Source organism: Ranitomeya variabilis, chromosome 4, assembly GCF_051348905.1.
Source record: "Ranitomeya variabilis isolate aRanVar5 chromosome 4, aRanVar5.hap1, whole genome shotgun sequence".
Lineage (NCBI taxonomy): Eukaryota > Metazoa > Chordata > Amphibia > Anura > Dendrobatidae > Ranitomeya > Ranitomeya variabilis.
Window position 1 is genome coordinate 539,020,843 of NC_135235.1, and position 27,403 is coordinate 539,048,245.

The 27,403-nt window shown below is 45.9% G+C and overlaps 1 protein-coding gene across 1 annotated transcript in view; it reads left to right on the forward strand.

The window, feature by feature from the left end:
- The window catches only part of LOC143769134 (vasoactive intestinal polypeptide receptor 1-like), a 259,746-nt gene that overhangs the window by 37,454 nt on the left and 194,889 nt on the right, over positions 1-27,403 (forward strand). Inside the window, exon 3 of the mRNA XM_077257715.1 lies at positions 8,339-8,446. Coding sequence (XP_077113830.1) covers positions 8,339-8,446 — 108 coding nt within the window. The remainder of the gene's footprint in view (positions 1-8,338; positions 8,447-27,403) is intronic.

The following is a 27,403-nucleotide window of genomic DNA, read 5'->3' on the forward strand; positions in this document are numbered from 1 at the left end:
GGGAGATTCAAATTGTCACAAAGTGGATATACGTCAGTTCTGTTAGTTTGTCGTATATCAGCCAGCCACGTTCTGCCACTTACATTGTGTTGTGTTACACACTGGGCCTGAGTTGTGGTGCTGTCTCCCCCCAAAAAAGGGAAATTCAAATTGTCACAAAGTGGATATACGTCAGTTCTGTTAGTTTGTTGTATACCACCCAGCCACGTTCTGCCACTTACATTGTGTTGTGTTATACACAGGGCCTGAGTTGCGGTGCAGTCCCCCCCAAAAAAAAAGGGTGTTTCAAATTGTCACAAAGTGGATATATGTCAGTTCTGTTAGTTTGTTGTATATCAGCCAGCCACGTTCTGCCACTTACATTGTGTTGTGTTATACACTGGGCCTGAGTTGCGGTGCAGTCTCCCCCCCGCCAAAAAAAGGGAGATTCAAATTGTCACAAAGTGGATATACGTCAGTTCTGCTAGTTTGTCGTATATCAGCCAGCCACGTTCTGCCACTTACATTGTGTTGTGTTACACACTGGGCCTGAGTTGCGGTGCAGTCTCCCCCCAAAAAAGGGTGTTTCAAATTGTCACAAAGTGGATATACGTCAGTTCTGTTAGTTTGTCGTATATCAGCCAGCCACGTTCTGCCACTTACATTGTGTTGTGTTATACATTGGGCCTGAGTTGCGGTGCAGTCTCCCCCCCAAAAAAGGGAGATTCAAATTGTCACAAAGTGGATATACGTCAGTTCTGTTAGTTTGTCGTATATCAGCCACCCATGTTCTGCCACTTACATTGTGTTGTGTTACACACTGGGCCTGAGTTATGGTGCTGTCTCCCCCCAAAAAAGGGAGATTCAAATTGTCACAAAGTGGATATACGTCAGTTCTGTTAGTTTGTTGTATATCAGCCAGCCACGTTCTGCCACTTACATTGTGTTGTGTTATACACTGGGCCTGAGTTGCGGTGCAGTCTCCCCCCCAAAAAAGGAGATTCAAATTGACACAATGTGGATATACGTCAGTTCTGTTAGTTTGTCGTATATCAGCCAGCCACGTTCTGCCACTTACATTGTGTTGTGTTATACACTGGACCTGAGTTGCAGTGCTGTCTCCCCCCAAAAAAAAGGGAGATTCAAATTGTCACAAAGTGGATATACGTCAGTTCTGTTAGTTTGTCGTATATCAGCCAGCCACGTTCTGCCACTTACATTGTGTTGTGTTATACACTGGACCTGAGTTGCGGTGCAGTCTCCCCCCCAAAAAAGGAGATTCAAATTGTCACAAAGTGGATTTACGTCAGTTCTGTTAGTTTGTCGTATATCAGCCAGCCGCATTCTGCCATTTACATTGTGTTGTGTTATACACTGGGCCTGAGTTGCGGTGCAGTCTCCCCAAAATAAAAAGGGAATTTTAAATTCTCATCAAATTTATTTACACTTTCTACCTTGTTTTACAGTACCATATAACGGTTGTTATTTTGGTAACATTTTCCCAAAAATTAGGAAGTCTGGTGGAAGAGGCCGTGGGCGGTCGTTGCCAGCTGGTACTGATGGTGGTGGTGGTGGTGTTGGAGTATCTGGTGGTAGTAGGAAAAGCAAAATAGCATCTAAGGCTGGAGGTGTTGAGCCAGCGTCATCGTCTGGCTGCACAAGGCCTCGAAGGCTCCCTTATCTTCAAGTAGGAAAACCGCTTTTAAAGCCTGAGCAGCAGGAAAACGTTTTGGCTTTCCTTGCTGACTCAGCCTCTAGCTCTTTCGCCTCCTCTTCAGAAAGTTCAAAATATAAAAGCAGCGAGTCGTCAGTGGACAGTGGTCAGTCAGGATCAAGACGTTTCCTTGTGTCCTTCACCCAAACCAAACGTGAAGGATGCGTCAGGCGACACTACAGGTTACTCCATGGAGCTCTTTACACATACCGTGCCTGGGTTAGAAAGGGAAATTGTTAACTGCCCATTACAAGATGAATCGGACATGGAGTGCACTGATGCACAGCCACAGCTAGATTATTATGCTGTTCAATTGACTCAGATCACTACATTGCCCTCGCAGTGTACTCAGCCAGAATGTGACCTTGATGAGACTATGGTGACCTGTCTCGAACGCTATAGCACCTTACACGGTGACACAGAGGAAGGTGCACATGACATTGAAGAGGAGGTAATAGATGACCCAGTTGTTGACCCAGATTGGCAGCCATTGGGGGAAGAGGGTGCCGCTGCCAGTAGCTCAGAAGCGGAGGAGGATGATCCGCAGCAGCCATCTACATCGCAACAGCTGTCATCTGGCAGGCCCGTATCAGGCCAAAAACGTGTGTCAAAAACAAAAATAGTTTTAGGACAGCATGGCCATCCGGTGAAAGTAGCACAGCGTGCAATGCCTGAAAAGGTATTCGATAGTAGGAAGAGTGCAGTGTGGCAATTTTTTAACCAAGATCCGAATGATCAGTCAAAAGTTATCTGTAAGAAATGCTCAAAGACCTTTAGCAGAGGGAATAATCTTCAAAATTTAAATACAACGTGCATGCGTAGACATTTAACCAGCATGCACTTGCAAGCCTGGACTAACTACCAAACGTCCTGTACCGTTGGTGCACCTGCTCAGAATGAAGGTAGTCAGAAACGCTACATTGCTTCCCTCACTGTAAGACCACCGGTTAGGACACCACCAGCAGCAAATGTGGAGGTAACGTCGCAAGGCCAAAGCAGTCAGGGAATCACAAGGTTTTTGGTAGGAAACACTGTATGTAGGCCAACATCAAGAATACCATCACCAACCCTCTCTCAATCCGCCATGTCCACAACCACCACCACCGCTAGTTCCACCATATGCAGCTCTCCAGTCCAGCTCACCCTACAAGAGACTCTCGATAGGAAAAGAAAGAAAGAAAGTACTCATCCTCTCATCCGCGTACACAGGGTTTGAACGCCCACATAGCTAGACTAATCTCATTAGAGATGATGCCCTACCGGTTGGTTTAAAGCGAAGCTTTCAAAGACCTGATGGCCTACGCAGTACCAAGCTATCACCTACCCAGTCGGCACTTCTTTGCGAGAAAAGCCATCCCAGCCCTCCACCAGCATGTCAAAGACCACATTGTCCATGCACTGAGGCAATCAGTCAGTGGAAAGGTACACCTCACAACAGATGCATGGACCAGTAGGCATGGCCAGGGACGTTATGTGTCCATCACGGAGCACTGGGTTAATGTGGTGGATGCAGGGTCCACGGGGACAGCCATAGTGGGACAGTTCTGCCTAGCCCACGGTCTAGGAAACAGTTGGCTGTAGGCGTTTGCCACCCCTCCTCCTCCTCCTCCTCCAGAAGCAAAAGCTCATCCACAGAGTGCAGTCGCACGACCACTCCATCCACAGCTGCCAGTGTTGCACAGGAGGTGTCCCATTATCGAACAGCTAGTGGTAAGCGTCAGCAGGCTGTCTTACAAATGAAGTGTTTGGGCTACAACAGACACACCGCGGAAGTACTGGCCGAAACTCAGTCATGGCTGGGCAGTGTACATCTTGAGGCAGGCAAGGTAGTCAGTGATAACGGAAGGAATTTTATGGCTGCCATAGCCCTTTCAGAACTGAAACACAAACCTTGCCTGGCTCTTACCTTGAACCTGGTGGTGCAGTGCTTCCTGAAAAATTATCCGGGGTTACCAGCCCTGCTCCTGAAGGTGCGAAGACTTTGCTCGCACATCCGTTGGTCGCCCGTACACTCCAGCCGTATGCTGAACCATCAGCGATCGCTGAATCTTCCCCAGCACCGCCTAATAATCGACGTTGCAACAAGGTGGAACTCCACACTGCACATGCTTGAGAGGCTGTGCGAACAGAGGCGTGCTGTAATTTATTTGTGGGAGGATACACATACATGGGCAGGCACTTGGATGGCAGACATGGAGTTGTCTGGTGTGCAGTGGTCGAAGCTACAAGACCTCTGTCAAGTCCTTCAGTGTTTTGAGGAATGCACATGGCTGGTAAGTGCAGACAACGCCATCATAAGCATGAGCATCCCACTAATGCATCTGCTGATGCAAAGTTTGACGCACATTAAGGAGCAGGCATCTGCAGCCGAGGAGGAGGGAAGCCTTGATGACAGTCAGCCATTGTCTGCTCAGGGAACTCTCCTGGATGAGGTGGCGGACGAAGAGGAGGAGGAGGAGGAGGAGGATGGGGATGAATATTTATGGGAGGAGGATGCTTCTCAGGGGGCAATAGAAACTGGTGGCGTTGCAAGGTCAAGTACAAGGTTTTTGTGGGACACAAGTTGATTTGCAAGAAAGTGCTCCTCAACCCAGCACAAGCAGTGAATTGACACCTGGAACGTTGGCCCACATGGCTGAGTATGCCTTGCGTATCCTAGTAAGGGACCCCTGCATTATGAAAATGATGACCGATGAAGATTACTGGTTGGCCTGCCTCCTGGATCCATGATATAACAGAAAATTAGAAAATATCATGCCACATGAGAACCTTGAGCAAATATTGGCTACCAAACAAGCAACTCTTGTAGACCGTTTGGTTCAGGCATTCCCAGCACACAGCAGCGGTGATGGTTCTCACACGGGCCGTAGGGGGCAACATGGCAGAGGTGTTACAGGTGCACAAATCCAAAGTGGCATTGAACAGAGGGGTTTTATGACCAGGTTGTGAAGTGATTTCGCAATGACCGCGGCGCTGACACGACAGGTACTGCTGCATCGATTCACAGTGACAGGAGACAGCATTTTTCCAGTATGGTTACGAACTACTTTTCCTCCCTTATCAATGTTCTCCCTCACAGGTCATTCCCCTTTGATTACTGGGCATCTAAAATAGACACCTGGCCTGAATTGGCAGAATATGCATTACAGGAGCTCGCTTGCCCTGCTGCTAGTGTGCTATCCGAAAGAGTCTTCAGTGCTGCTGGTTCAATACTGACCAAAAAAAGGACACGTCTGGCTACCCGAAATGTCGATGATCTAACCTTCATTAAAATGAACCAATCATGGATTTCAAATTATTTGGCCACACCTTCCCCTGCTGACACGTGGCTTGCCTGAAAAATGTCTTGCTTTTGGCCTCCTCTTACTGACTGCTTCAATTCCTCCATTTGCAGCTGCTGAATGTCTACCATAGGCCATTTTTATACCTCCCTAAATGAGCTGACTCCCCCCACAGGGCCGTGGTCACCACCTGGCGCAAGCACCCGTGTGAGTGCCGTTTGCCTGGACAGGTGGGTTGGCCCACTCTTGGGCGACGGCTCTGGCACAGGGTCCCTCATAGTACAATGAAGTGTCTCTGACGGTGGTGGTGCACAACCAAGGTCAGACACACCGTCGTAATATGAGGGGCCCTGTGCCAGTACCGCCGCCCATGAGAGAGTGTTCCCCCCCAGCTCAAACAGTGCTCTACCACTTGCAATACTTACCTCTCCCTGCTCCACCACTGTGTAGTCTGTGCTGTTAAATCCTTCAATGGCCCTGCCAATACAAATTTGTTGAAATGATAGATGATAGTTAAAATATACAGGGGCCCTGGCCTCCATTTAGACCAGTTAATACTTTGCGCCTACTACCACTGTCTGCTACTCAGCAGAGGAGCCCACCCCTGTACCTAGCTATGCCACCTTTTTTATTTATGAAAACATTTTTGGCAGACATTTAGCCTACTTACTTATTTGGGCCTACTCACTGTGTCAGCCTCTCATTACAGTTGTCCTCCGCTGAACAAAGCAATGCCGCCTGGTTAGTCCTGTTACCAATTTTGAACCGCATTTAGCCTACTTACTTATTTGGGCCTACTCACTGTGTCAGCCTCTCCTTACAGTTGTCCTCCGCTGAACAAAGCAATGCCGCCTGGTAAGTCCTGTTACCAATTTTGAACTGCATTTAGCCTACTTACTTATTTGGGCCTACTCACTGTGTCAGCCACTCCTTACAGTTGTCCTCTGCTGAACAAATCAATGCTGCCTGGTTAGTCCCGTTACCAATTTTGAACTGCATTTAGCCCACTTACTTATTTGGGCCTACTCACTGTGTCAGCCACTCCTTACAGTTGTCCTCCGCTGAACAAAGCAATGCCGCCTGGTTAGTCCCGTTACCAATTTTGAACTGCATTTAGCCTACTTACTTATTTGGGCCTACTCACTGTGTCAGCCACTCCTTACAGTTGTCCTCCGCTGAACAAAGCAATGCCGCCTGGTTAGTCCCGTTACCAATTTTGAACTGCATTTAGCCTACTTACTTATTTGGGCCTACTCACTGTGTCAGCCTCTCCTTACAGTTGTCCTCCGCTGAACAAAGCAATGCCGCCTGGTTAGTCCCGTTACCAATTTTGAACTGCATTTAGCCTACTTACTTATTTGGGCCTACTCACTGTCAGCCACTCCTTACAGTTGTCCTCCGCAGAACAAAGCAATGCCGCCTAGTTAGTCCCGTTACCAATTTTGAACTGAAGTTAGCCTACTTACTTATTTGGGCCTAATTACTGTGTCAGCCACTCCTTACAATTGTCCTCCGCTGAACAAAGCAATGCCGCCTGTTTAGTCCTGCTACCAATTTTGAACTGCATTTAGCCTACTTTATTATTTGGGCCTACTAACTGTGTTTCCTCCTCATCCTGCCCATTGCCCAGCCACTGCTAGATGAGTCTGCTGGTACATTGACCCAGACCACTACATTCCCCTTGCACTCTACACAGCCAGAATCTGACCCTGCTGAAAGTCAAGTTCCCTTTCCCGCATACTATACCACCTTAAACAGGGACAAAGAGGAAGGTGCAGAAGAAAGTGCAGGTTCCTTCATCAGGTAGGAAGGGCATACTCGTTGGCGACGTCACTGGCACAGGGCCCCTCATAGTACGCAAAAGTGTCTCTGCCGGTGGGAGGCGCCACCCGCCGTCAAACACACCGCCGTACTATGAGGGGCCCTGTGCCAGTGCCAATGCCAATGAGTGGGCCCCCACTGCTTGCTCAGGATCACAGCACTTGCAAAGTTGAAATACTTACCTTTCCCTGCTCCACTGCCGTGATGTATTCCGCGTTTCCTGGGCCCATGAAAATCTTGAGCCAGCCCTACCCCCCCACAACTTTAGCCAAATGACCCCCAGTTTTCAATGCCTAACTAATATTATAAAGTAAATTAAGATTGACAAGCTTTAGTAATAAGAATTGATGTTTTTGGCATTAAAATGGGCACTGTAGGTGTTTTCCTGTCCTCCACTCACTGCCGACTTTGATTCCCCATTGACTTGCATTGGGTTTCGTGTTTCAGTCGGCCCCCAACTTTACGCAATAATCGGCAGATTTCACCCGACCCGACTTTTGACAAAGTTGGGTTTCGCGAAACCCGACTCGATATGAAAAAAGTAAAAGTCGCTCAACTCTAATAGGGAGTGGACAGATTAGACCAAAAAGCACATCACACATAAGTTCAAGTATCAAGGGAGGAGGGGTTTGGCATAGTGTATATTAAGAGCAATTCTAGGAGATGGGTTGTAGGGTTAAGTTCCATCAAGCGGAGAGTGTGTAAATGTAAAACTTTAGAGGTTATTATTCCAGAACATTGGGCCATTAATAGTGCAATAGAGTTTTGAACAAAATCGCAAGAATACATCTGCAAGGGTCGATGATCAATTATAGGTTCAATTAGCATTATCACTTGTCCTTCCTGGTGATGCTGTTGAGAAGCAGCTGTAGATCTTGATCCTAGGGAAGAACGGGAACACTCAAGTACTTCTGGGTAGACGAATAACATGGTTAAACATTCAAGAGGTATCTGAAACAAAAAACTGGATAACCATTAGTAATATTTCTGCTTAAAGGGAACCTGTCACCTGAATTTGGCGGGACCAGTTTTGGGTCATATGGGCGGGGTTTTCGGGTGTTTGATTCACCCTTTCCTTACCCGCTGGCTGCATGCTGGCCGCAATATTGGATTGAAGTTCATTCTCTGTCCTCCGGAGTACACGCCAGCGCAAGGCAATATTGCCTTGCGCTGGCGTGTACTCCGGAGGACAGAGAATGAACTTCAATCCAATATTGTGGCCAGCATGCAGCCAGCGGGTAAGGAAAGGGTGAATCAAACACCCGAAAACCCCGCCCATATGACCCAAAACTGGTCCCGCCAAATTCAGGTGACAGGTTCCCTTTAAGAAGTCTTTTGGACGTGCCTTAAAAATCAGGAGATATTTTAAAGTGAAATAGAAATAGTTGCGAATAAAATATGGCTATAAGTAATTTCCATATCATTGAATACTTTGTTTTCTTTGTGGTTGTACATTTAGTAAAACGCGGAGCTCTCCTGTCTCATTAGAAAATTACTATGATTCCAATATTTATCAAAACATAACCCTCTTATTCTTTCTCAGGATGTCCGACTGAATGGGATGGGGTTAATTGTTGGAACACAGCTTCATTAGGAGAGACTGTAACTGTCTATTGTCCTGAAAGTCTTCAGATATTTCTGAAGACAAAAGGTAGGTGGCCCATTTTGTGATTGCCTTTATTGGTTATTTTTCTCGTGTCTGTTCTTTGCTCCTGATATCACATTTTTCTAAATTATGGTAATATGTACAGAACCAGGGGGAAATCACACATTTAATGCAGGAGCGTATATAGGTGAATTCCATAACTTTCCATTAATAATCCTTTTGGATATTTTTTGTGATTTTAACTGCTTAATGACTGCCAATATGCATTAAAACGGGGCCTTATTTCCTCATTGCCATTTTAAAACTGAGAACGGGAATAAGGGTTTAGCGCCCTAAACACTAATGACGACATATTCAATATGACAACCTAATGTTATAAAATTCTGTGTCATACCTGTGGGTTCAAAATGCTCACTATGCCCCTCGATAAATTTTTAAGGTGTCTAGTTTCAAAAATGGTATCACTTGTAGGGGCTTACACTGTTTAGGCACTTCAGGGGCTCTACAAATGCAACATGGCATCTGCTAATTATTCCAGCAAATTTAGGGTTCAAAAAGTCAAATGGCGCTCTTTCCCTTCACAGCCCTGCCGTGCACTAAAACAGCAGATTTTCCCCACATATGGGGTATCAGCGTACTCAGGAAAAATTGCTGAACAAATTTGGCTCTCACAGGCCTGTAACCTTCTTTAAGAGGCTCCTCTGTCCTCCACTCACTACCTGTTGTAATGGCACCTGTTTGAACTTGTTATCAGTATAAAAGAAACCTGTCCACAACCTAAAACAGTCACACTCCAAATTCCACTATGGTGAAGACCAAAGAGCTGTCGTAGGACACCAGAAACAAAATTGTAGCCCTGCATCAAGCTGGGAAGATTGAATCTGCAATAGGTAACCAGCTTGGTGTGATGAAATCATCTGTGGGAGCAATAATATGAAAATGGAAGACATACAAGACCACTGATAATCTCCCTCAATCTGGGGCTCAACGTGAGATCTCACCCCATGGGGTCAAAATGAGCAGTGAGAAAAATCCCAGAACCACAAGGAGGGACCAAGTGAATGACCTGCATAGAGCTGGGACCACCATAACAAATGCTACCATCAGCAAGACACTACGCCACCTGGGACTCAGATCCTGCAGTGCCAGAAGTGTACTCCTGCTTAAGCCAGTACATGTTCAGGCCCATCTGAAGTTTGCTAGAGATTATTTGGATTATGCTGAAGACTTTTGGGAGAATGTCATATGGTCTGATGATCCAAAGTAGAACTGTTTGGCAGAAACAAAACTCGCCGTGTTTGAAGGAGACAGAATGCTGAGTTGCATCCAATCAACACCATACCTACTGTGGAGCATGGGGGTGGCAACATCATGTTTTGGGGCTGTTTCTCTGCAAAGGGACCAGGATGATTGATCCGTGTACATGAAAGAATGAATGGGGCGAGATATCATGAGATTTTGAGTGCAAACATCCTTCAATCAGCAAGGGCATTGAAGATGAAACATGGATGGGTCTTTCAGCATGATAATGATCCCAAGCACACTGCCAGGGCAATGAAGGAGTGGCTTCATAAAAAGCATATGAAGGTCATGGAGTGGCCTAGCCAGTGCCAGTCTCCAGATCTCAACACCATAGAAAACCATTGGAGGGAGTTGAAAGTCCATGTTGCCCAGCGACAGGCCCAAAACATCACTGCTCTAGAGGAGATCTGCATGGAGGAATGAGCCAACATAACACCAACAGTGTGTGCCAACCTTGTGAAGACCTACAGGAAAAGTTTGACCACTGTCATTGCCAACAAAGGATCAAAGGATATATAGCAAAATATTGAGATGAACTTTTTTTAATGACCAGATACTTATTTTCCACCATAATTTGTAAAATTAACCTTGCAAAATCAGACAAGGTAATTTTCTGGATTTGTTTTGTCATTTTGACTCTCATAGTTGTGGTCTACCTATGATGTCAACTACAGGCCTCTCTCATCTTTTTAAGTGGGAGAACTTGCACAATTGGCGACTGACTAAATACTTTTTCCCCACTGTATTATATGATGAATGATCTCTGGTGTGGATGTTTTTATTTTTATATCTATTTGGAATTATTTTGATCACGTTTAAGTTTCTGAGCTTTCTTTTCAATTAAGCTTATTTCATATATCTTTAACCTAGTTGTGACTTCAGCATTGGTCACTTTGCATAAGGGTGACAAGGCAAATTACGCTAGATCTTGTATACACATGTCACATATTAAAGAAGCAGAGGTTGCTCTCAACGTTTATTAATTTGCATTTTTATTAGTCCTTCTGAACAGGTGTAGAGGTGTTTCCTTCACATTTCAGTGAATTGTGAATCATTTAAAAAAGCCCTTCGGTATTTGTTTATGAGTGATGCAAAGATCTAAAAATTCGGCACCTATTTGATTTCTAATTTCAGATTTCATATTCGTTTCAAACCTTGAAAAAAGATCCATAATAACATTTCGTGAATCAGCCTATTTAGTATGGGCTATATCTCTCCTTCTGTCCAAGTGGATTGGCTCCACATGATCAAACAGGGAAGCAATAAGTCCTTTCCTTAATTCAATTCTGGAGGAATAATATTCCATCTTTATTAGACATTCTGCTCTCCTCGTTTCTTAAACGTTTTTCCTCACTGCTGATGGTCTGTTCAAGCTTAATCGGCTGGTGCTGTGCGAATGAGGTCCTGGGAAAGCGAGGATGAGGGGAAAGAGAGGGAGAGCACTACCTAAGCGTAGTAGATGAGTCAATCTTACTTGGTGAGAAAAGTACTACTTGAATCTAGCTCACCTGGTGTGGTTGTGCAAGGAGGCACAACACTGGGAAAAGTTTGCAAACAAGGGTGATCCTTCCACCGGTATGCTGCCTGTCTGTAATAACATGGAGATGAATTTCCTCTAACAGAAATTTTTTTTCCTTCAATGTGATATTGTGAATAAAGAAGTTTCAGGGCGCTTCCTTCAGAGGATCCTTAACCCAATTTGGAATAAGATGGTTATATAGCCAAAGAACCAAGTATCTCTGATATTGAATCACATGATATTTAATTGGCTAAGTAAAATGCAAAATTTTATAAAAGACAATAGGAATATTAAAACATTTAAAAACAAAACGTTTCGGACAAGTAGGCCTTAATCAGGTGTATAATAAAATTATTTTGTTATAAGCTATTTATACTTCATTTTCAATGCTAATGGGTGTGGTTGTACTAACTGAGGAACCAATGGCTATCTATCAGACTCTTTAGCATTTAAAGTATGTATATTATAACTTCATCCCCAAGAAAAGAATGTTGTACAGACATATTATATAACATCACCTCTCCTTCACCTATTCCAGGGTTAAAACCGTATATCTGTAAATTTTAGGCAATCACACATGTCAATACATGTTCCCCCCAAAAAAAACCGCACCTGTACATATGCCTAATTAAACACCTCTCTCCTCTTGGTGCAAGTGGTCAAGTGGTAAACTGGAAGAGATGCAGTCACCAGAGATAATAAAAAGATTAAAAAAAATTGGAAAGAAAAAAAAATAAATATATTTTTTTAAATATACGGTATATATTGAAAGAAACCAAAAAGCAAAAACAAAGCAAACAGGGACTCTATTGATTGATTTATACGAGATCAGATATCTTGTTCAGTCCATCGGGGTACAGACTGCAAAGTCTGTATATCCAATAGGACTCTTTGGCATTAAGAACTGTTTTTCTGTTTCTTGTTGATGCAGATATTTGTTCTATTGGCGTGACTTTTATACACAAAGTTTTTATTATGTATAAGAGTAATGTGCTTAGTTAAACTTTGTTTCAAAAACCCTCTTTTCACATTATGCCTATGACCATTCATATGATTTCATAGTAACTGTGTAGTGCGGCCGTCATATAAAAGTCCACACACACAAGTCGTCACATACACAACAAAATCAGAACCACAGGTTAATTCTTGGGTACAATTGTATGTGGCATTGCTGTTTTTTATATTTACATTTTTCTTACCATGATCTATAATTTTACAACAGTCACAACGTTTTTTTTCACATTTAAAAATTTATTTTTTCTCATTTTTTGGACACATGACACATTTATTGGTGTGCTTTTTTTTTTTTTTTTTGGGGGGGGGGGTAAATGACCAGGTGCTATATAATTTGTAATCGTTCTACCTAGGTCTTTTTGGGATCAGATCTTTGAGTATTGGGTTTTTCCTAAGTAAGAACCAATATTTTTCAAGAATAGAGCGGATGGATTGGTGGACTCTCTTGTAGGTGGTAGTGAAGCTATATTTCCACTTTGCTGTGCTATCAATAGCATCATGTTTTGAGGATTGTTTTTCAGACAATCATCCTGTATGAGTGTGAGATTGCGTTGATATGCTGCATGTACTAATTATTTTGGATACTTTTTTCTTTAAACCTGGAAAATAAAACCTGTGATTGTTGTACATAATCTGTATTGGAAATACAGTTGCGTCTAATACGATGGAATTGACTAGATGGAATATTTGTCTTTTATTTGGAATGTAGTGTGAACTAAATAAATCCAAACAGCTATTAGTGTCGACTGGCTTAAAATGAGTTTGGCTTCTGATGTTATTATCTTCATGGTATAATCCTAAATCCAGGAAGATAATACTTTCCTTGGAAATGCTTTCAGTGAATGAAAGCCCCAAATGTTGGTATTGAGTTAGTCAACAAAGAGGGACGCCTACCGTTCTGTACCGCACAAGATGAGGAACACATCATCTATATAATGTCAATAATATTTGGGATCTAATCGGCGATAGGGACTCGAACCTCCACTTAAACAAGTTTGTAATGATCACCCTTGTATGCAAACTTTTCCCAGTGTTGTGCCTCCTTGCACAACCACACCAGGTGAGCAAGACTGAAGTTGTACTTTTCTCACCAAGTACGACTGACTCATCTACTATGCTTAGATAGCACTCCCCCTCTCTTTCCCCTCATCCTCCCTTTCCCAAGACCTAATTCACACAAGGTTTTGTAAAAGCATGTTTCGATACTCCAGCATTCGCGGGTCCCTTTCCAGGGCGGGAAGCATCTGGCAAAATGTGGTTTTATAGCATGGATCTAACAGAGTGGCTGTAGGGAGGAAGACCGGACTGCGGGTACCTGTGCCAGACCGGGTCCGAAATTGCTGAGGCTGCTTCCCATGTTGTCTGGGGGAAGGCAAAAGGCCCTGACAGGTTCCCTGACCCGGAAGCTGGGGGGTGGTTATAAGTAAAAGCTCACGCAGCGTCGGGTGTTATGGTTCTCAATGGCAAGAGAACATAGCCCAGCAAACATAAGTACTAGCTCTTGGAAGGATGGAAACTAAACTGACCATGAACTAAACCTGCCGCACAACTAACAGTAGCCGGGTAGCGTTGCCTACGTTTTTTATCCCTAGACGCCCAGCGCCGGCCGGAGGACTAACTAATCCTGGCAGAGGAAAATATAGTCCTGGCTCACCTCTAGAGAAATTTCCCCGATAGGCAGACAGAGGCCCCCACATATATTGGCGGTGATTTTAGATGAAATGACCAACGTAGTATGAAAATAGGTTTAGCAAAATTGAGGTCCGCTTACTAGATAGCAGGAAGACAGAAAGGGCACTTTCATGGTCAGCTGAAAACCCTATCAAAACGCCATCCTGAAATTACTTTAAGACTCTAGTATTAACTCATAACATCAGAGTGGCAATTTCAGATCACAAGAGCTTTCCAGACACAGAAACGAAACTACAGCTGTGAACTGGAACAAAATGCAAAAACAAACGAGGACTAAAGTCCAACTTAGCTGGGAGTTGTCTAGCAGCAGGAACATGCACAGAAAGGCTTCTGATTACAATGTTGACCGGCATGGAAGTGACAGAGGAGCAAGGTTAAATAGCGACTCCCACATCCTGATGGAAACAGGTGAACAGAGGGGATGATGCACACCAGTTCAATTCCACCAGTGGCCACCGGGGGAGCCCAAAATCCAATTTCACAACAGTACCCCCCCCTCAAGGAGGGGGCACCGAACCCTCACCAGAACCACCAGGGCGATCAGGATGAGCCCTATGAAAGGCACGGACCAGATCGGAGGCATGAACATCAGAGGCAGTCACCCAAGAATTATCCTCCTGACCGTATCCCTTCCATTTGACCAGATACTGGAGTTTCCGTCTGGAAACCCGGGAGTCCAAGATTTTTTCCACAACGTACTCCAACTCGCCCTCAACCAACACCGGAGCAGGAGGCTCAACGGAAGGCACAACCGGTACCTCATACCTGCGCAACAATGACCGATGAAAAACATTATGAATAGAAAAAGATGCAGGGAGGTCCAAACGGAAGGACACAGGGTTAAGAATCTCCAATATCTTGTACGGGCCGATGAACCGAGGCTTAAACTTAGGAGAAGAAACCCTCATAGGGACAAAACGAGAAGACAACCACACCAAGTCCCCAACACAAAGCCGAGGACCAACCCGACGCCGGCGGTTGGCAAAAAGCTGAGTCTTCTCCTGGGACAACTTCAAATTGTCCACTACCTGCCCCCAAATCTGATGCAACCTCTCCACCACAGCATCCACTCCAGGACAATCCGAAGATTCCACCTGACCAGAAGAAAATCGAGGATGAAACCCCGAATTACAGAAAAAAGGAGACACCAAGGTGGCAGAGCTGGCCCGATTATTGAGGGCAAACTCCGCTAAAGGCAAAAAAGCAACCCAATCATCCTGATCTGCAGACACAAAACACCTCAAATATGTCTCCAAGGTCTGATTCGTCCGCTCGGTCTGGCCATTAGTCTGAGGATGGAAAGCAGACGAGAAAGACAAATCTATGCCCATCCTAGCACAGAATGCTCGCCAAAATCTAGACACGAATTGGGTTCCTCTGTCAGAAACGATATTCTCCGGAATACCATGCAAACGGACCACATTTTGAAAAAACAGAGGAACCAACTCGGAAGAAGAAGGCAACTTAGGCAGGGGAACCAAATGGACCATCTTAGAGAAACGGTCACACACCACCCAGATGACAGACATCTTCTGAGAAACAGGAAGATCCGAAATAAAATCCATCGAGATGTGCGTCCAGGGCCTCTTCGGGATAGGCAAGGGCAACAACAATCCACTAGCCCGAGAACAACAAGGCTTGGCCCGAGCACAAACGTCACAAGACTGCACAAAGCCTCGCACATCTCGAGACAGGGAAGGCCACCAGAAGGACCTTGCCACCAAATCCCTGGTACCAAAGATTCCAGGATGACCTGTCAACGCAGAAGAATGAACCTCAGAAATGACTTTACTGGTCCAATCATCAGGAACAAACAGTCTACCAGGTGGGCAACGATCAGGTCTATCCGCCTGAAACTCCTGCAAGGCCCGCCGCAGGTCTGGAGAAACGGCAGACAATATCACTCCATCCTTAAGGATACCTGTAGGTTCAGAGTTACCAGGGGAGTCAGGCTTAAAACTCCTAGAAAGGGCATCCGCCTTAACATTCTTAGAACCCGGCAGGTAGGACACCACAAAATTAAACCGAGAGAAAAACAACGACCAGCGCGCCTGTCTAGGATTCAGGCGTCTGGCGGACTCAAGATAAATTAGATTTTTGTGGTCAGTCAATACCACCACCTGATGTCTAGCCCCCTCAAGCCAATGACGCCACTCCTCAAAAGCCCACTTCATGGCCAAAAGCTCCCGATTCCCAACATCACAATTTCGCTCGGCGGGCGAAAATTTACGCGAGAAAAAGGCACAAGGTCTCATCACGGAACAATCGGAACTTCTCTGCGACAAAACTGCCCCAGCTCCGATTTCAGAAGCGTCGACCTCAACCTGAAAAGAAAGAGCAACATCAGGCTGACGCAACACAGGGGCGGAAGAAAAGCGGCGCTTAAGCTCCCGAAAGGCCTCCACAGCAGCAGGGGACCAATCAGCAACATCAGCACCCTTCTTAGTCAAATCAGTCAATGGTTTAACAACATCAGAAAAACCAGCAATAAATCGACGATAAAAGTTAGCAAAGCCCAAAAATTTCTGAAGACTCTTAAGAGAAGAAGGTTGCGTCCAATCACAAATAGCCTGAACCTTGACAGGATCCATCTCGATGGAAGAGGGGGAAAAAATATATCCCAAAAAGGAAATCTTTTGAACCCCAAAAACACACTTAGAACCCTTCACACACAAGGAATTAGACCGCAAAACCTGAAAAACCCTCCTGACCTGCTGGACATGAGAGTCCCAGTCATCCGAAAAAATCAAAATATCATCCAGATACACAATCATAAATTTATCCAAATAATCACGGAAAATGTCATGCATAAAGGACTGAAAGACTGAAGGGGCATTTGAAAGACCAAAAGGCATCACCAAATACTCAAAGTGGCCCTCGGGCGTATTAAATGCGGTCTTCCACTCATCCCCCTGCTTAATTCGCACCAAATTATACGCCCCACGGAGATCTATCTTAGAGAACCACTTGGCCCCCTTTATGCGAGCAAACAAATCAGTCAGCAGTGGCAACGGATATTGATATTTAACCGTGATTTTATTCAAAAGCCGATAATCAATACACGGCCTCAAAGAGCCATCTTTCTTAGCCACAAAGAAAAAACCGGCTCCTAAGGGAGATGACGAAGGACGAATATGTCCCTTTTCCAAGGACTCCTTTATATATTCTCGCATAGCAGCATGTTCAGGCACAGACAGATTAAATAAACGACCCTTAGGGTATTTACTACCCGGAATCAAATCTATGGCACAATCGCACTCCCGGTGCGGAGGTAATGAACCAAGCTTAGGTTCTTCAAAAACGTCACGATATTCAGTCAAGAATTCAGGAATCTCAGAGGGAATAGATGATGAAATGGAAACCACAGGTACGTCCCCATGCGTCCCCTTACATCCCCAGCTTAACACAGACATAGCTTTCCAGTCAAGGACTGGGTTATGAGATTGCAGCCATGGCAATCCAAGCACCAACACATCATGTAGGTTATACAGCACAAGAAAGCGAATAATCTCCTGATGATCCGGATTAATCCGCATAGTTACTTGTGTCCAGTATTGTGGTTTATTACTAGCCAATGGGGTGGAGTCAATCCCCTTCAGGGGTATAGGAGTTTCAAGAGGCTCCAAATCATACCCACAGCGTTTGGCAAAGGACCAATCCATAAGACTCAAAGCGGCGCCAGAGTCGACATAGGCATCCGCGGTAATAGATGATAAAGAACAAATCAGGGTCACAGATAGAATAAACTTAGACTGTAAAGTGCCAATTGAAACAGACTTATCAAGCTTCTTAGTACGCTTAGAGCATGCTGATATAACATGAGTTGAATCACCGCAATAGAAGCACAACCCATTTTTTCGTCTTAAATTCTGCCGTTCACTTCTGGACAGAATTCTATCACATTGCATATTCTCTGGCGTCTTTCTCAGTAGACACCGCCAAATGGTGCACAGGTTTGCGCTCCCGCAGACGCCTATCGATCTGGATAGCCATTGTCATGGACTCATTCAGACCCGCAGGCACAGGGAACCCCACCATAACATCCTTAATGGCATCAGAGAGACCCTCTCTGAAATTCGCCGCCAGGGCGCACTCATTCCACTGAGTAAGCACAGCCCATTTACGGAATTTCTGGCAGTATATTTCAGCTTCGTCTTGCCCCTGAGATAGGGACATCAAGGCCTTTTCCGCCTGAAGCTCTAACTGAGGTTCCTCATAAAGCAACCCCAAGGCCAGAAAAAACGCATCCACATTGAGCAACGCAGGATCCCCTGGAGCCAATGCAAAAGCCCAATCCTGAGGGTCGCCCCGGAGCAAGGAAATCACAATCCTGACCTGCTGAGCAGGATCTCCAGCAGAGCGAGATTTCAGGGACAAAAACAACTTGCAATTATTTTTGAAATTTTGAAAGCAAGATCTATTCCCCGAGAAAAATTCAGGCAAAGGAATTCTAGGTTCAGATATAGGAACATGAACAACAAAATCTTGTAAATTTTGAACTTTCGTGGTGAGATTATTCAAACCTGCAGCTAAACTCTGAATATCCATTTTAAACAGGTGAACACAGAGCCATTCCAGGATTAGAAGGAGAGAGAGAGAGAGAGAAAGGCTGCAATATAGGCAGACTTGCAAGAGATTCAATTACAAGCACACTCAGAACTGAAGGGAAGGGAAAAAAAAAAAAAATCTTCAGCAGACTTCTCTTTTCTCTCCTTTCTCTGTCAATTAATTTAACCCTTTGGGGCCGGTCAAACTGTTATGGTTCTCAATGGCAAGAGAACATAGCCCAGCAAACATAAGTACTAGCTCTTGGAAGGATGGAAACTAAACTGACCATGAACTAAACCTGCCGCACAACTAACAGTAGCCGGGTAGCGTTGCCTACGTTTTTTATCCCTAGACGCCCAGCGCCGGCCGGAGGACTAACTAATCCTGGCAGAGGAAAATATAGTCCTGGCTCACCTCTAGAGAAATTTCCCCGATAGGCAGACAGAGGCCCCCACATATATTGGCGGTGATTTTAGATGAAATGACAAACGTAGTATGAAAATAGGTTTAGCAAAATTGAGGTCCGCTTACTAGATAGCAGGAAGACAGAAAGGGCACTTTCATGGTCAGCTGAAAACCCTATCAAAACGCCATCCTGAAATTACTTTAAGACTCTAGTATTAACTCATAACATCAGAGTGGCAATTTCAGATCACAAGAGCTTTCCAGACACAGAAACGAAACTACAGCTGTGAACTGGAACAAAATGCAAAAACAAACGAGGACTAAAGTCCAACTTAGCTGGGAGTTGTCTAGCAGCAGGAACATGCACAGAAAGGCTTCTGATTACAATGTTGACCGGCATGGAAGTGACAGAGGAGCAAGGTTAAATAGCGACTCCACATCCTGATGGAAACAGGTGAACAGAGGGGATGATGCACACCAGTTCAATTCCACCAGTGGCCACCGGGGGAGCCCAAAATCCAATTTCACAACAGTCGGGCAGTTTCCCACCTGCGGTGACAGAGTCAAGGTGAGTGCACAGTGGTCTCCAAAGGGGCGCGCAGCCGGGCCACAATGACACATGGCCGACCCAATGACGGGATGCTGATGAATCCTACTGCAGTAATAAGGAAAGAGCCGGGAGCCCTGTTTAGCTAAGCGCTGCGCACCAGCCTAGGAGCCAGGGCAGGGTTCAGGCCTTTTTGCTGCTGCCCTTGTCGTCAAACAGTGGTCTGCAGGGCCTCCTGATATAATTCCGAGAGACCAGCTAGTGGCAGGCTTTAGAGATGAGCTGCTTAAACAAGTTTTACAGGAGCACCTGCGTGCTAGGCCGCTTATGACTTTCTCAGAAATTGGGGCTGATGCACGCATAAGGAAACAGGAGCAGGGGACCGCAGCCTTGGCAGGGTTGGTCCGGAACCGCAAAGTACCTACCCCGAATGTGGCAGAGCCGGAGTGGTCTCGCAAATTATGGCAGGAAATGCAAAAAATGAGGGCAGAAAAAGGGAGCCTAAACGAATCCCTTGCTGTTACCTTGGAGTCCAATCCCATACCCCAGGGTAACTTACGGCAAGGGATAAGAGAAGTTAGAGGGGATACACGGAGCATAAGAGAAACTCCAGCAGCAACCCCAGAATCTAATCCTACATTCTGGGATGGAGAGCGATTACTGAGGGGGTATGCCTCTCCTGGAGGACGGCGAACTAGACCAAAATGCCCACCAGACACGCGCAGAAGTGAATGTTGAACTTGTGGAAAAATGGGACACATGTCTAGGAATTGCCCAACACGAGACAGCTGATGGCGAAGATTCGCTCACCTCTCTAGAAATCGTGCTCACTGGAGAGAATGCTGCTCCTGGAAGAAATGGTATGGTGAGTGAAGGGGAGCCTCACCCAGGGCAAGGCAGAGCCATGGCGTCGGACCATGAGAAGCAAGGGAGACGGTGTCATTTGCCTGCAGCAAGATTTCTGCATTACCCAAGAGCATGGAAGTTGAAGATGACGGCAGCCCCAGCGAAGAGACAGAGGTAGAACTCACACCTAGTGCACCATCAGGTGTTGGGGACAGCACACTAATGCAGCTGAAGGAGGTGCCGAGTATGCAGGTGTCACTCCAATGTTCTAGATGGCTGTGAGGCTGGAGAAAACCGAGAGCTGAGGCCTGATGATGAAGTGCAGGCAGATGACCTAGTGGAGGAGGACTTTGAATGCCATGAAGAAGAGCCTGATGTTGAAATTTTGTATGAGATACCTGAAGTTCTGAGTACTCCCGATGAGAAAATTCAAGAGGTGCCTCAAAGTGCTCAGTGTGTCCACGCTGGTGTTCCGCCCTTGCAATACATGCAAAATAATTTTCTTTGGCAAAGCAACGTGCAAGAGAGGCAGAAATGGTGCAAAAACTGTGGGCATCTTGCCCACCTCCGAAGCACATAAAGGGGCACAAAGAGTCCTCACCCGTGGAATGATGAGCTAAAGGAGAGGGGTGTGTAAGGAGGAAGACCGGACATCGGGTACCTGTTCCAGACCGGGTCCAGAACTGCTGAGGCTGCATCCCATGTTGTCCAGGAAAGGCAAAAAGGCCCAGATAGGTTCCCTGACCCGGAAGCTGGGGGCGCGGTTATAAATAAAAGCGTGTGCAGCATCGGGCAGTTTCCTGCTGGCAGTGACAGAGGAAAGGTGCATGTGTAGCGTGCTCCGAGGGGCATGCAGCCAGGCCGCAATGACAAGCGGCCGACTTGATGTCGGGATGCTGCCAAAGCCCATATAATAAGGAAAGAGCCAGGAGCCCTGTTCAGCTAAGCGCCGCACGCCAGCCTAAAAGCCAGGGCAGAGTTCAGGACTGTTCGCTGCTGCCCTTGTTGTCGGACCGTGGTCTGCAGGACCTTGTTGGTGAAACATGTGCGCCAGTTGTTGTCGGCACTTCAGTTTTGGTGGGAACAGTGTTATGATCCAGTGACCCTGGAGCCGCATGTGACTATCTCTGGAGTAGGTGGTACCTGTACTGACCGCAATCCTAATACTGACACCACAACTAGAAGTAGCCGTGGGATGTACCTAACATGGCCTAGACACCTCGACACAGCCGGAGGACTAAATACCCCTAAAGATGGAAATGGGAAATCCTATCTTGCCTCAGAGCAGAACCCCAAAGGATAGGCAGCCCCCCACAAATATTGACTGTGAGTTTAAGAGGAAATACGTGCACAGGCAGAAAAGACAGAGTTTAGCAAAAGAGGCACTTCTAGCTAAAATAGAAAAGGATAGGACAGAGTACTAAGCGGTCAGTATTAAAAACTCTAGAAAAATCCACAGCAGAATATACTATCTACTACATCTAACTAAAGACATAGGATGTATATCTGCATCTCCAAAGAATCCAGCATGACAGAAAAATCCAAACAAAGTCTAAGCTGGACAAAAACACAATAGATTGCACTGCACATAAAAGCAAACTGCATGCGTGCTACAGAGAACAAAAACCAGACACTTATCTTAGCTGAAATGACAGCAGGGCAAGTGGAGCCAGACAGAGATGCAATCCCTCCAAGATACAATGGACAACTGGCAGGGATTGATGGATCCCACACACCTAAATACCTAATAGAACAGCAATAAGCAGAAACACCTGCCCTAGCTTACAATCCAGAGACCACTGCACTACCACTGACAACCACCGGAGGGAGCCCAAGAGCAGAATTCACAACAGAACAGGCAGTGTGCAGCACAAAGAGAGAAGTGCAGCGTGCCCGGTGGCTGGCAGAGAGCGAGGTGCCATGCGCTTCGTGAGTGTGAATACAGCACATGTGCCGCAAAGAGAGAAACGGGTACTGGACAGACGTTTGCAACCCACCTTACCAGCATACACCTTCGCACCCATGGGAGATCCTGATCGTGCTGCGGCCTTGTTTGCTCCAGCCGCATATGTTCATGGACTAGGGGCTCAGCGGAAGGTGCCAAAGACCGACTGCTGCTGCCAGAAGATTGCCCACCATTACCAACCGAATTTTCTTGGACAAGCACCGCGCCAGTCATTATTGGTGCTATCAATCCCCAAGTAGTATTTTCAGTCTGAGGAACTTCTGACACTTGCTTTGTTCATTAACTCTGCATATCCTTTGAATTGGACTGTTACACTCCTCATTTAACCCTACACCTCCCTGCAAGGCGTTAACCCCCTGCTAAATTAAAATTGTTATATTTGTTAACCCTTGCTCTGCTTTCTGTCTGTCACTGCATCCGGCAACCTGCTCACATGGCAACCCTGTAGTCAGCAGCATTCCTAACCATAACTATACGGAGATCATGTTGCAGATAGTGCATCACTAAGGCACTCATACGTCAGGCTTTACCATGAGGTCCGAGACCATGCTGTGTTGATGACTGGGTAACAATGATGCTTGTTTCCTCTGTCCCCTCCCACTAACCATGAACAACTGACAGGGGAGGATTATCCTCTTCATTTGGCAGTTGCTCGCCCATCACCTCTTCCTCCTCCATTTGTTCCTCGGGTCTTGTACCATCCATAACAGTTTGTCTGTTTTCGCCAGCCCCCCTCGATTGCAGTAATCTACCCTCCCTTGGCACCCGCCTGTGTGACAACAGTCTGAAACTTAGAGACAGTGTTATACATTCTGCATCCTCTGACTCGCCCTCTTCTTCTGGGACCACAATCTCCTCCTGTAAGCTATTCAAAGTCTGCTCCAGCATACAGATGACTGGAATTGTGATGCTGATGATGGCTATATCAGTGATAACCATCTTAGTAGCCATTTTGAAACTGTGCAAAAGGGTAAAGAGGTCTTTAATCTGTGCCCACTCCATAAACGTGATATGCGCCACGTCCTTATTGCGTTGGCGCAGGCTATACAACATGACATACAGCGTCAATACTTGTGGCTGCTTCCACAGTCGCTACAACATGTGCAGAGTGGAATTCCACCGTGTCGACACATCGCATATCAACCTTTTAACTGACATGGACAAAGACCTCTGTATTTATGCAAGTCGATGACCTGAGGGGTGCAAATGGCGGATGTGACCACGTAGCTTTCGTGCTTTCTGCAGCAGCTCACCAAGGCCAGGATAGTGGAGAAAATGTTGTACCATCAGGTTGAGGACGTGAGCCATGCAAGGCACGTGTGTGAGCTTGCCTCACAGTAGGGCCGCCACCAGGTTCGCACCATTATCGAACACGGACTTTCCTGGATGCAGGTTCAGCGGAGACAGCCATTGCTCAAACTCAGCCTTGAGAGCTGTCCAAAACTCTTCAGTTTTATGACTGCGATCTCCAAGGCATATCAATTTTAACACTGCCCGATTTGCTGTGAGCCCTGGCTATGCAGTACGGAGGTGGTGGGGATTCGCTCTGCAGTGTTGGAACGTGTGTCTCATTAAGGCAGAGGTAGAGGGTGCAGGTGGAGGCCCTAGAGTTGATAGAGGAGGCAGAAGCAGTGGAGGAAGTGTTAAATATAGAGGTTTGTCCTGCAAGCCTTGGGGATTCCAACACTTGTGGAGCAGCGCCTGCCTCCACAGCCATCAGAGTCACCCAGTGCCCAGTCAGCTAGATGTAATGTCCTTGGCCATGCTTTATTGTCCAAGTGTCTGTGGTGAAGCGCATGCTGGCAGACATAGATTTAGTCAAGGAATGGGTTATGTTGTCTGCGACATGCTGGTGTAGCGCAGGCACAGCTTTCTTAGAAAAGTAATGATGACTAAGCAATTGGTACTGGGGTACTGCGATGGCCATCAGCTTTTGGAAACCGTCTGTATCTACCAGGCAGAAAAGCAGCATTTCTGTGGCCAACAGATTGGAGATTGTGGAATTCAACCTCTCAGCTTTGTCATGCGTAGGAGGAAACAATCTTTTTTGCGACCACAACTGCGGTACCGTGGGCTGGCTGCAGTGCTGAGAGAGGAGTGCTGAGGAGTACGGTGAACCAGACAAACTGCTGGACCGTGAGAGAGGTGCAGGTGGAGATGTTATGGTGGATTGCAAAAGTTGTGGTGTGTTCGTTCTCTCAGATGGGTCTAAAACAGCAGGCATGTCCGCATCCATTACAGCTGATGATGACTGAGAGCCCACATGACTGGAGCAGGCAAAGAACCCGAGGTTCTGCAGTCGAAGACCTGTGTATCAATAGTTGGCACGATTACAGAGGAGGAGGAAGAAGCAGCTGATGCGATTGATGGGGAGGCTGATGGTTGTTGAGGTCTGCTGGTCCGCATTTTAGCGCAGTGGGATTCCTAGAGTAATGGATGTTGATTGCGCATGTGAAGGTTCATACATTTAGTAATCAAATTATTGCACTTTTTACCTCTGCCCAGTATTTTTTGCAAAGTTGGCAGATTACGTTAGTTGGCTTATCCTTTGCAGTGTCAAAAAAGGCCCAGGCCTCTGGATCAGGCCTCTGCAACACACTAGATGCTACAAACTATTTGAAAGTCAGGTCCCTTACTGTATGACATTAGGAACAGAAAAATATTTTTGGCATCTAGATCAGGCCTCTATAACACCCTAGATTCTATAAACTATTTGAAAGTCAAGTCCTCTACTGTATGACACTAGGAATAGAAGAATTTTTTGGTGCCCTCTGTATCAGGCCTCTATAATACACTAGATGCTACAAACTACCGTATTTTTCGCTTTGTAAGACGCTCCGGATTATAAGACGCACCCCAAATTTTGAGGAGAAAAATAGGAAAAAACTTTTTTTAATAAATTGAGGGGGCTTCTTATAATCCATGCATCTTATTGCTTACCAGGGGTTGTGGCTGCGGTGGATCAGGGTCCCAGGGTCGTTGCTGGAGGCAGGAGTGGAGCATTGCTGCAGGCTGGGATGATGGGGTCTGCAGGGGGGCTTCGGTGCTGCATGGGGGCTGCTGTGCTGCAGGCTGGGATGAGGGGTGCTGCAGGGGGCTCTGGTGCTGCAGGGGGCTCTGGTGCTGCAGGGGGCTCTGGTGCTGCAGGGGGCTCTGGTACTACAGGGGGCTGTGGTGCTGCAGGGCTGTCTCCAGGGCTGTCTCCGGTGCTGCGGGGGGCTCTGGCAACATTTTGTGAAAGACCAGAGCCCCCAGCAGTTCGTCCATGCGTTCCTGTATGACTGACTCCGGGAAAATGGCCGCCGGAATCTCGAGAGATGAGATCTCAGTGCTGAAATCTCATCTCCCGAGATTCCGGCGGCCATTTTCCAGGAGTTAGTCATACTAGAACGCATGGACGAACTGACGGGGGGCTCTGGTCTTTCACAAAATGTCGCCAGAGCCCCCCGCAGCACCGGAGCCTCCAGCATCACCCGGGGCAGCAGCGGACAACCCCGGCAGTGGCGGCGGGTGGCGGCGGGTGGCGGCGGGTGACAGCGGCGGCGGGCGGTAGCAGCGGCGGACACCCCCTCATCCCAGCCTGTAATGGTAAGCGGTATATCCGCTTTGTTAGACGCACCCACATTTCCCCCCCAAATTTGGGGGAAATAAAGTGCGTCTTACAAAGCGTAAAATACGGTAATTGAAAGTCTGTTCCATACTGTATGACACTAGGAACAGAAGAATTTTTGGTGGCCTCTGAATAAGGCATCTATAACACACTAGATGCTAAAAACTAATTGAATGTGAGATTTCACCTACTGTATGACACTAGGAACAGAAGAATTTTCGGCTGACCTCTGGATCAGGCTTCTATAACACACTAGATGCTACAAACCATTTGACAGTCAGGTCCCCTACTGAATGACGCTAGGAGGAGAAGAATCTTTGGGTGGCCTCTGGATCAGGCCTCTATAACACACTAAATGTTGCAAACGATTTGAAAGTCTGGTCCCTACTGTATGACACTAGGATTAGAAGAATTTTTGGTGCCCTCTGGATCAGGCCTTTATAACACCCTAGATGCTACCAACTATTTGAATGTGATTTGTCCCCTACTGTATGACACTAGGAACAGAAGAATTTTTGGTGGCCTCTGGATCAGGCCTCTATAACACACTAGATGCTACAAACTATTTGAAAGTAAAGTCCCCTTTTTTATAACACTAGGAACAGAAGCATTTTTTGGTGGCCTCTGGATCAAGCCTCTATAAGAAACTACACGCTACAAAATATTTGAAAGTCAGCTCCCCTACTATATAACATTATGAACAGAAGAATTTTTGGTGGCCTGTGGATCAAGCCTCTATAAGACACTACATGCTACAAAGTATTTGAAAGTCAGCTCCCCTACTATATGACATTATGAACAGAAGAATTTTTGGTGGCCTCTGGATCAGACCTCTATAACACACTAGTTGCTACAAAATAATTAAAAGTCAGTTACCCTAGTGTACGACACTAGGAACAGAAGAATTTTTTTAGTGGCGTCTAGATAAGGCCACTATAACACACTAGATGCTGCAAACTATTTGAAAGTCAGGTACCCTGCTGTATGACATTAAAAACAGAAGAATTTTTTAGTGCCCTTTGGATCAGGCCTTTATAACACAGTAGATGCCACAATCTATATGAATGTCATTAACCGCTTACACTTCCGGTGCTATTTGGTATATAAACACATGGGACGGAGATAATGTTAAACCCTGTTGATAAAGCTATACCGCGAAACGCGCGTCTGGGGCCGCCGGGTGAAGTGTGAGTCCTCCCCTGTATATTTAATATGGGTAAGTGTGCAATTCTTTTGGTTTCACAGCGGCACTTTTGGGGACTCTTCTGCTATTTGGGGATTGCTCTATGTATAATTTAATATTGGGGCCCATATGCTGCCATATTTATATATACTTATTGCTTACCCTGGGGATGAATTCTGTGACTCACCTGTAACCTGGCATACCGTGTTTCTTCCTTTGATACCTCTGTATTTGGTATATATTGCTCACTGCATATATACATATGATTATTATGGATTTGTTTTCTATTTAATCTGTGTAATAAAGTTTACAATTGTTTTTTAATATGATGTTTTGGATATTTGTACTCCTTTCTTCTTCTCTTTTGGTT